Source organism: Cicer arietinum, chromosome 7 (assembly GCF_000331145.2).
Source record: "Cicer arietinum cultivar CDC Frontier isolate Library 1 chromosome 7, Cicar.CDCFrontier_v2.0, whole genome shotgun sequence".
NCBI classification, from domain to species: domain Eukaryota; kingdom Viridiplantae; phylum Streptophyta; class Magnoliopsida; order Fabales; family Fabaceae; genus Cicer; species Cicer arietinum.
In genome coordinates, this window is record NC_021166.2 from 47,406,296 (window position 1) to 47,417,698 (window position 11,403).

General features: G+C 33.8%; 1 protein-coding gene and 1 pseudogene across 1 annotated transcript; both read right to left on the minus strand.

The window, feature by feature from the left end:
• Positions 1-333: 333 nt before the first annotated feature.
• On the minus strand, positions 334-1,786 carry LOC101503903 (uncharacterized). The gene is made up of 2 exons (XM_004511007.3): positions 1,523-1,786; positions 334-745 (listed from the first exon to the last, which is right to left on the minus strand). Exons 1-2 carry the CDS (start codon positions 1,762-1,764, stop codon positions 334-336), a joined length of 654 nt encoding a protein of 217 aa, XP_004511064.1. The 5' UTR covers positions 1,765-1,786.
• Positions 1,787-2,799: 1,013 nt separating this feature from the next.
• The window catches only part of LOC140918829 (zinc finger BED domain-containing protein RICESLEEPER 2-like), a 20,354-nt pseudogene continuing 11,750 nt past the window's right edge, over positions 2,800-11,403 (minus strand).

Consider the following 11,403-nt stretch of genomic DNA (forward strand, 5'->3'; position numbering starts at 1 on the left):
CGCTTTTGAGAAAAAATGGATTTTAAAATTGAATTTTTCAAAATCGATTGTTTAATTCGAAACCGGTTATTTAACCATAACCAATTTTACAATTGGTTTGATAACCGATTTTAATCCAAATAATGGATTTGGTTATTAATTTAAATTCATATAATGGTTTTAAAATAGATATAGTTTATATTTTTTTTTTAAAACCAATCATGCACAACCCTTCCTCCAACACCAACATACAAGTAAAGAATCGGTGCAAAGCAAAAACTACAAGAATCCATCTTATTTCGACAGCCATATTATTTCATAATGATTTTAGTGTCTATTATATTTGACATATCATTAATTTTCCAAATTAAACAAGATCCATATCTCATTCACTCTATTAAATAATTGAAAAGGGTTATTGTACTGTGCCACAGAGAAATTAGAAGCTTTATGGCTTTTTTGAATAGCAGATAGCCATTTAGTATCATTGATACTATCCTTCAATGCTGCAGCTTGTTCTACAACATTTTTGTCATTCACATATCCACCAAATTGTCTAACTGCTGCATACACATTTTTCCATTTTTGAACTTGAAGACCCTTTGCAGGTGGTGGATTTGCTTGGTTCTTTTTAGGTATATTAAAGCTTACAATAAATGAAGATTTAATAAAGGGACCATCACTAGGTAACACTTCCGAGAGCACTGGTGCTGTCATCTCTATTTTCTGCTTGTAGTCGTTATTACCTTTTTTATAATTAAATAGGCTGAGAAAAAAAGTAAAAGATAGCTCAAGTTTAGTTAGGATGAAACTTCCATTTTAGTTTTTAAATGTGAGACGTTATTATTGGTGAATGAGAATTTTTTTATTTATTACAATGACATTCATGATCATTTTATAACCATCACATAAGAGACATTTGACCTTCATCTCCTAATGATATAAAGTCAAACTCTAATTATTAAATTTACTCGTACAATCCAATAATTTAAAGCAGGTCTAATTTAATATTCCTGACTAAGAATCTAAACACACGCTTCATAATTTTATATTGTATATTTATAGATATATAAAATCTTTCAAATAACATACCAAAAAATAATTTCTTTCGAATATACTAATCGAATTACTCACTGCAAAATTTTGTAAAACAAAAAAAAAATATTTAAAAATAATGAAATATACGATCCATCAATATAATCACATATTTTTTTAATCTTTTTTGTCCTTATAAATATACTTTGTTTACTTTTTGCCTCTTTTGTATATTTTCTGTCAATGTTCTTTTGTTTTAATACTAAAACAATATAATAAAGATTAAATAAAAAATTATTTAAAAAGACAAAAATCTATAAATAAATAAATAAAAACTTACGAACTAAAATAAAAAACACATACTTACCGACAAAACAATCATATATTTGAAGTCTTTTACTAAAAAAAACACAACATTGTAAAAAACAAACACAAAATATTGAGAGAGTATAATAATTCGATTACTTAAGTAGAAAATGATTATATAATTTACGATTTAAAAAGTTACCTCGTGAAACCAGTTGTTGTAGCTGTAACAATAGAAATTTGTTGAATGGGAGGAGTGGAAACCCAAACAGATGAATTGTAGCGTCGGATTTGATAGTCTTTTCCATCTTCGATGACGTCATATACCGGACACTCAAATTGCTTGCATGGTGCTGGAAAGTTAACTTCTGAATATATTCCCAATATTGAAACTGCAAAGACACTCAAAAATAGTGAAATCTTCATTGTTGTTGTAACACCCATGTCCAAACTTGTGTCAATTCAATTCTACACAAGAGGAGAGAGTCGAATTGATAAAAAAAATGTAATATCTCATCTTATTTATAATATTTTTAAATAAATAAAAAAGATTATATTATGTATAATGAAAAGATTCAAATTTTAATGTATTTCTATTGTTTAAGTTAGTACTTTTTATCTTTATTTATGATATTTATCTTTTCAATATTAATAGACATATTCAATGAGTCGTAAAGGTATATATATTGAAAATCACTCAAAAAGTTAAAATAATAAATTAGTTGATTAATTTTGATGTGTTTTGATTTTCTCTCTTATAATTGAGATCATAGTTTTTTTTTAGTTAATTTTATTAACTGCATCTTTGATGGAAAAAGAAAGTATGTTTTTTATGGTAAAAGAAAGACAATAATATACTATATTATTATTGAATTTATGTTTCAAAATTAATTAATTTTTTTTACTATTATATTATGAAATAACTAATTTTGCTTAAATTATATTTTATCTTCATTTAACATATTATGATTTTAATAGCAATCTGTGTAGTTAATGACTCAAAATTTTATATGAATACATATTCAAACTAAGACTTTTTTTTTAATATTCTCTTTTTTTCTTTGATCAAAATGTATGTCAAAAGATAATATAGAAATGTCCTACTTTTTAAGCTCAGTTGTTGATCGCAAATCTGAAGATTCGACGATGTGAAATAAATTTTTTTTATCCTTAATAGATCTGGTATATATTTTTTTTCCATTTTATTAATACCGTTAATTATTATTTAATAAATTATAAATGATTAAAATATTTAAAAATTCAAAATACTATTAATAAATAATAATAGTAATAATAATAATAATAATAACTTTAATAATATTATTAATTTTAATAATAAGAATAATAATTTTAATAATAAAAATAAAATTATATTAATAAAATAAAATAAAATAAAAATATATTAAATTAAAAGAAAAAATACATTAAATTAAAGAAAAAATACCACAAATTGAAGAAAAAAAATACATCAAAATTAAATTAATTATTTCCATCTAAATGGCCTCCAGATCCACATATATGCGGTCGTCGAACTCGTCTAGTCCTTTGTACGGTTTGAGATTGTTGTGGTTGATTCTCAATTTGATCATTATTCTCGTTATAATCTGTCTGTGGATTAGAACCACTACCACCTGTTTTCGTATAGTTTTGAGTTTCAACGTTATACATGGAATCAAAAACAGCATAAGCCGACTCAGGAGTTGTGCAATGAATACTAAACAAATTATAGAAAATTTCACTCTATGTCGGATTAACGATAGTTGGTATTGTTGACACTAAAGGAACGTAGTATTGAGTCAGTATATCTGTATATTTATATAGATGTGGTGGTGATGATAAAGACGGTGTTTGGTGCATGATATATTGTTGTGGGTTTCATGATGTCATTTCTCTTCTCATACTTTTCATTGCTACCAAACACATACTTAGTATGCATTTAGATAATAGTAAAACTTTGATAATATAATAAAATAAAATAAAATAAAATAAAATAAAATAAATAAATAGAAAAACCACAATGTAATCATACAATAATGCAATCCAAACATGATTTTAATGTGTTTAGAAAACGCATGATTTATTACACCTTAAATAACGTGCATTCATCTTTCAAGATGCAAAAATTCTTTTTTTTTGTCTTACAAATTTAGAGTTCAACAAAGAAATAAGTTAATTATATTCAAAAGATACGTTTGAAATAAACAACGGAAAATATTATTAGCAAATGGTAAAGGTGTTTTTTAATCATATGAAGAAGGAGGCTAGTCATTCAAATAAACACATATATTAGACTACCTACTTAAGCTTATTTTATGTTTTCAGTTGTTTCTAGTTAGTTAATTAGTTAGAGTTTGTTATAGGTTTGTTGTGCTTTTAAGATGTTTCTCTTTCTCATATAAGAGAACTATATTATCTTTTAATCTTTGTATATTGTAATTTTACCTTTTGATCATGAGTGAGATGATACATATCCAGAATAATTCTTGTGTTATTATCACATGAACGTGCTATGAGATTTCAATTAGATGAGAACCGTAAGAACCGGATTTCTTCAAAATTACCGTACTTTGATTAATGTTTTGATAATAAAAAAACAATATAATAGTTATCGATGATCTATGTTTCATGAGTGAGTAGATTAAGTTAGAAGATAAAATATAGAAATAAGTATATTTTTAGTCTCTATAAAATTTTAACATTCTAATTTTAGTTCCTATAAAATAAAAATATAATTTTTAGTTTTTACAAAACTATCCAACAAACTATTCTAGTTACTGTTGAAATAAAATGTGTTTAATTGTCCTTCAACATAGAAATTTTGAATGATCTTTTTCTAGAAGGTTTAGAACATTATAAAAGATTCAAATATTTAGAATTTTTTAACTTAGGTTGAATAAAATATAAATTTTTTAAATGTGAAAAAGCTGCAGATAAAAAGGACAAAATATGGACCTACAAATCGAATTTTTAGCTCATTTTTTATGGAGGTACTTTTTATGATGTTGTGAACATGCATGGAAAAATTCTTTCAAAAATATGTGTTAATAGTAGAGACTAAAACTGCATAAATGATAATTTTGTAGGGAATAAAAAGTGTATTTTTATTTTACAAGGACTAAATTTGATATGTTGAAATTTTATAAAGACTAAATGTTGGAACCATGTTGATTCTAGGAACAATTCCTTCGTCATGTTTTGATGATAACAAATATACTTTGTGATAATAATTTATTGCACTAATGATTTCATTGAGTGTGTAGTAAATAGAATCAGGAAACGAAAGAAACGATGTCAGAGGAAGATATCAAAAGTAAAGATGTCAGAGGAAATTAAGACATCAGAGGAAACGAAAATGTCAGAGGAAACAAAAACATCAAAGTCAAGTGAAGTCAAAGGAAGTAAACGCAACGTTCAGACTTTGGTTATTACATGCGTTGTTGTGTGTGCACATCTGCCTCGATGAAGCTTTTGTGCGTATGTATGTGAAGACTGGAGCATGTCTCTATTTAGCATGCATCTTAAGCGCCCACTATAATAAATCTTAAGTTTCTATTTGAGTTGCATCTGAAGCTCGTGTTTCGCTTGTTCTGAAGACTGCATCTTGTTCCAAGATGTTGTTGTCGTTTGCTCTAAAGATGCAACAAGATGACATTACTCATGCCACTAATTCTAAATCATGCAGTTTTGCCTCTAACTACCTGAACCAAGCAACACAATATATGAATCTAATGATCAAGTTATGTTCTGATGGCGAAAGTCAACGACTCTAATGGAAAGTCAATGTTCTGATAGTGTAACACCCCGTTTTTCAAAGCGAGGGTGTATTTTTTTTTCAAAAGGAATTAAAATAAAACAGAGAATTAAATCAGGAAATGCCTTTGGATAAATAATTGAGTCATTAAAATTTACAAGCAGCGGAAAAAGTTTCTCAAATACATACATCCAAAGTATTTAAGCAACAACTAGAAGATACAAGGAACCCATTCAACTAAGGTGTCGTACTGACAATAATAGTAACAGTACAGTCTTCCGGTTTAAAATAAACGCAACCCCAAAAGAAAGACATCCGTTCCCTCTGTGACAACCTAGTCTGATCATTTTACAAAACAACTAAACACCCTGAGTGATCTCCACGCGCCCCGTGAGATCCTCCTAACGTAGCTGCAGTCAAGCGTTCCCATCTCCATTCCCGTCCGTAGGGTACGAACCGGTAGGATCGTCCTGACTCTCATCTGAGGGCAAAGCCCAGATTTCCACAATAATTGTAAAGGGTCACCAACCAAAAAAAATAACAGTTAACACATAGCAATTAAGATTTTAAATGCTCAAAATAACCTTTCAACTAAGCATGCACCTTAAAAGGGTTTCCATATGCCAAACATGCATAAACAAGGTTGAGAAATGAAGTTTTTAACAAAACAACATTGTTGTATTCGAATACAGCATCTCTGTATTCGAATACAAGGCTGTTTCAGCATTCAGCAAAAAAAACAGCATGTCTGTATTCGAATACAACAGTCTGTATTCGACTACACAGCAAGTCAGTAGCAAAATGTATTCGAATACAGCAGTCTGTATTCGACTACACAGTAAGTCAGTGGCAAAAACAGCATGTCTGTATTCGAATACAACAGTCTGTATTCGACTACACAGCAAGTCAGTAGCAAAATGTATTCGAATACAGCAGTCTGTATTCGACTACACAGTAAGTCAGTGGCAAAAACAGCATGTCTGTATTCGAATACAACAGTCTGTATTCGACTACACAGCAAGTCAGTAGCAAAATGTATTCGAATACAGCAGTCTGTATTCGACTACACAGTAAGTCAGTGGCAAAAACAGCATGTCTGTATTCGAATACAACAGTCTGTATTCGACTACACAGCAAGTCAGTAGCAAAATGTATTCGAATACAGCAGTCTGTATTCGACTACACAGTAAGTCAGTGGCAAAAACAGCATGTCTGTATTCGAATACAACAGTCTGTATTCGACTACACAGCAAGTCAGTAGCAAAATGTATTCGAATACAGCAGTCTGTATTCGACTACACAGTAAGTCAGTGGCAAAAACAGCATGTCTGTATTCGAATACAACAGTCTGTATTCGACTACACAGCAAGTCAGTAGCAAAATGTATTCGAATACAGCAGTCTGTATTCGACTACACAGTAAGTCAGTGGCAAAAACAGCATGTCTGTATTCGAATACAACAGTCTGTATTCGACTACACAGCAAGTCAGTAGCAAAATGTATTCGAATACAGCAGTCTGTATTCGACTACACAGTAAGTCAGTGGCAAAAACAGCATGTCTGTATTCGAATACAACAGTCTGTATTCGACTACACAGCAAGTCAGTAGCAAAATGTATTCGAATACAGCAGTCTGTATTCGACTACACAGTAAGTCAGTGGCAAAAACAGCATGTCTGTATTCGAATACAACAGTCTGTATTCGACTACACAGCAAGTCAGTAGCAAAATGTATTCGAATACAGCAGTCTGTATTCGACTACACAGTAAGTCAGTGGCAAAAACAGCATGTCTGTATTCGAATACAACAGTCTGTATTCGACTACACAGCAAGTCAGTAGCAAAATGTATTCGAATACAGCAGTCTGTATTCGACTACACAGTAAGTCAGTGGCAAAAACAGCATGTCTGTATTCGAATACAACAGTCTGTATTCGACTACACAGCAAGTCAGTAGCAAAATGTATTCGAATACAGCAGTCTGTATTCGACTACACAGTAAGTCAGTGGCAAAAACAGCATGTCTGTATTCGAATACAACAGTCTGTATTCGACTACACAGCAAGTCAGTAGCAAAATGTATTCGAATACAGCAGTCTGTATTCGACTACACAGTAAGTCAGTGGCAAAAACAGCATGTCTGTATTCGAATACAACAGTCTGTATTCGACTACACAGCAAGTCAGTAGCAAAATGTATTCGAATACAGCAGTCTGTATTCGACTACACAGTAAGTCAGTGGCAAAAACAGCATGTCTGTATTCGAATACAACAGTCTGTATTCGACTACACAGCAAGTCAGTAGCAAAATGTATTCGAATACAGCAGTCTGTATTCGACTACACAGTAAGTCAGTGGCAAAAACAGCATGTCTGTATTCGAATACAACAGTCTGTATTCGACTACACAGCAAGTCAGTAGCAAAATGTATTCGAATACAGCAGTCTGTATTCGACTACACAGTAAGTCAGTGGCAAAAACAGCATGTCTGTATTCGAATACAACAGTCTGTATTCGACTACACAGCAAGTCAGTAGCAAAATGTATTCGAATACAGCAGTCTGTATTCGACTACACAGTAAGTCAGTGGCAAAAACAGCATGTCTGTATTCGAATACAACAGTCTGTATTCGACTACACAGCAAGTCAGTAGCAAAATGTATTCGAATACAGCAGTCTGTATTCGACTACACAGTAAGTCAGTGGCAAAAACAGCATGTCTGTATTCGAATACAACAGTCTGTATTCGACTACACAGCAAGTCAGTAGCAAAATGTATTCGAATACAGCAGTCTGTATTCGACTACACAGTAAGTCAGTGGCAAAAACAGCATGTCTGTATTCGAATACAACAGTCTGTATTCGACTACACAGCAAGTCAGTAGCAAAATGTATTCGAATACAGCAGTCTGTATTCGACTACACAGTAAGTCAGTGGCAAAAACAGCATGTCTGTATTCGAATACAACAGTCTGTATTCGACTACACAGCAAGTCAGTAGCAAAATGTATTCGAATACAGCAGTCTGTATTCGACTACACAGTAAGTCAGTGGCAAAAACAGCATGTCTGTATTCGAATACAACAGTCTGTATTCGACTACACAGCAAGTCAGTAGCAAAATGTATTCGAATACAGCAGTCTGTATTCGACTACACAGTAAGTCAGTGGCAAAAACAGCATGTCTGTATTCGAATACAACAGTCTGTATTCGACTACACAGCAAGTCAGTAGCAAAATGTATTCGAATACAGCAGTCTGTATTCGACTACACAGTAAGTCAGTGGCAAAAACAGCATGTCTGTATTCGAATACAACAGTCTGTATTCGACTACACAGCAAGTCAGTAGCAAAATGTATTCGAATACAGCAGTCTGTATTCGACTACACAGTAAGTCAGTGGCAAAAACAGCATGTCTGTATTCGAATACAACAGTCTGTATTCGACTACACAGCAAGTCAGTAGCAAAATGTATTCGAATACAGCAGTCTGTATTCGACTACACAGTAAGTCAGTGGCAAAAACAGCATGTCTGTATTCGAATACAACAGTCTGTATTCGACTACACAGCAAGTCAGTAGCAAAATGTATTCGAATACAGCAGTCTGTATTCGACTACACAGTAAGTCAGTGGCAAAAACAGCATGTCTGTATTCGAATACAACAGTCTGTATTCGACTACACAGCAAGTCAGTAGCAAAATGTATTCGAATACAGCAGTCTGTATTCGACTACACAGTAAGTCAGTGGCAAAAACAGCATGTCTGTATTCGAATACAACAGTCTGTATTCGACTACACAGCAAGTCAGTAGCAAAATGTATTCGAATACAGCAGTCTGTATTCGACTACACAGTAAGTCAGTGGCAAAAACAGCATGTCTGTATTCGAATACAACAGTCTGTATTCGACTACACAGCAAGTCAGTAGCAAAATGTATTCGAATACAGCAGTCTGTATTCGACTACACAGTAAGTCAGTGGCAAAAACAGCATGTCTGTATTCGAATACAACAGTCTGTATTCGACTACACAGCAAGTCAGTAGCAAAATGTATTCGAATACAGCAGTCTGTATTCGACTACACAGTAAGTCAGTGGCAAAAACAGCATGTCTGTATTCGAATACAACAGTCTGTATTCGACTACACAGCAAGTCAGTAGCAAAATGTATTCGAATACAGCAGTCTGTATTCGACTACACAGTAAGTCAGTGGCAAAAACAGCATGTCTGTATTCGAATACAACAGTCTGTATTCGACTACACAGCAAGTCAGTAGCAAAATGTATTCGAATACAGCAGTCTGTATTCGACTACACAGTAAGTCAGTGGCAAAAACAGCATGTCTGTATTCGAATACAACAGTCTGTATTCGACTACACAGCAAGTCAGTAGCAAAATGTATTCGAATACAGCAGTCTGTATTCGACTACACAGTAAGTCAGTGGCAAAAACAGCATGTCTGTATTCGAATACAACAGTCTGTATGATACAATACTCGATGGTACTCCGTGTAATCTCTAAAGGTCGCAACACCCCAGCAGGTCGCTGATGTTCCACCTTGTACGGAACATCCAACTAGTACCAAATCTAAACACTAAGTATGACACCGACCCATTGAGTACAATGTATCATTACCTAATGATAGGGCTTCCCATCCATACCAAGAATGATCTTGGGTTATTGTAGAGGTAAACAATCAAATTAATCGAGAAGTCCCTATTCTGAATGGTTATTTGACAAAGTAAACATGCATAATTTACTGTCAAAGTCTTAGCAGTAAAGTAGACACGGACAACTTCAAACAATTTACATAATCCATAGCAATGAAGGAATGGGTTGCCCCTGAATCAGAAAGTGTAGTTAGGAGGTTACCTGTAATCGCACAGTCATATTGAATCAGATCGCTAGATAAATCAGCGCCGACGCAATACACCTGTCCTCTAGCAGTAGGAAGAGTAATCCTAGCTACATCCACCATTGGTTCCACCTTCGGAGCCTCGCAATTCCTTGCAAAGTGCCCTGGTTTATGGCAATTGTAGCAAGTAGTACTGTCAAAGGTACAAGCATAAGCATAATGTCCTTCTTCTCCACATCGGAAACATCGTATACCTTGTCCCATTTGCCTCCCAAAGTCTTGGTTCCCTGGGTTATTTAGCCCCCCGTTGTTATCACGTGGTCGATTATCATGTTTGACAACTCGTTTTCCCTTGTTCTGATACTTCACCCGACTAGGTCCTCCTGAGTTAAAATTCCCTCCTCGGCTAGCTCTTTTATTCTTCATATCCTCAACTTCTCTACATTTTCCCACAAGAAATTGGAAACGTTAAATTCCCAAGGGTAAGACAAAGTCTTGAATCTCACACTTTAGCCCGTCTTGGAAACGATGACACAAGAACGGCTCGTCAATCTCTTCACGGAAAAATCTGAAATGCCTTGATAGTGATTCAAACTTAGCAGCATATTCGTCCACGGTCATGTTCCCCTGATGTAGTTTCAGGAAATCATCACCCAGTCTAGTCCTGGTACTCATCGGGAAGTATTTGTCGAAAAACTTCCCTTTGAAAGATTCCCAGTTCACCTCCTCGTGAGCTGATCTCATCAACAACCTTGTACTCCTCCACCAGTACTCAGCATCTCCTAGTAGCATATAAGTGGCATAGTTGACCCTCACTCCCGCCTGACAGTTGATCATGTCGAAGATCTTCTCCACTTCTTGGATCCATTGATCCGCTTTCTCTGAATCCTCAGCCCCCTCAAACTTGGGAGGATTGTAACGACGAAAGTCCTTTAATCCTCTTGACTCTGCAGCACGGATCTCTCTTCCCCTCTTTTCGAGATCACGTTGAGTCTTGGCAGCAGTCTGTGCAGCAACAGAAGCAGCCAGGTTATTCATAGCCTCCGCCATTCGATCATCCCTATTGACATTGGCTCTCGGAACGTCATTCCTCCTTGGCAGCATGGTTCTCCTATAAAACCATCATCAAGTAGAGTCTTAACACTACTTCAATAATTCTAAGAATAACTTCCGACCACAACCGCACATAATAATTGTTATGAACTTGACAACTCAAACCACCTAAACCGACACATGATCAGACAACAACTCCTAACCTACAATCTAGAACTAGAGGTTCCACAGCCCCCAAAGAAAACCAAACCAAAGCTCTGATACCACAATGAAACACCCTGTTTTTCAAAGCGAGCGTGTATTTTTTTTTTAAAAGAAATTAAAATAAAACAGAGAAATAAACAAGGTAACACCTTTGGATAAGTAATTAAGTCATTATAATTTTCAAGCAGCGGAAAAAGTTCTCAATCCATGAATTCAAAA

Bases quoted from the DNA above. Each gene is read 5' to 3' on its own strand.
- LOC101503903 (XM_004511007.3), bottom strand. From the start codon at position 1,764: ATGGGTGTTACAACAACAATGAAGATTTCACTATTTTTGAGTGTCTTT. The intron at 746-1,522 runs GTAACTTTTTAA...TTTTTTTCTCAG, and splicing joins ACAACAACTGGTTTCACGAG to CCTATTTAATTATAAAAAAG.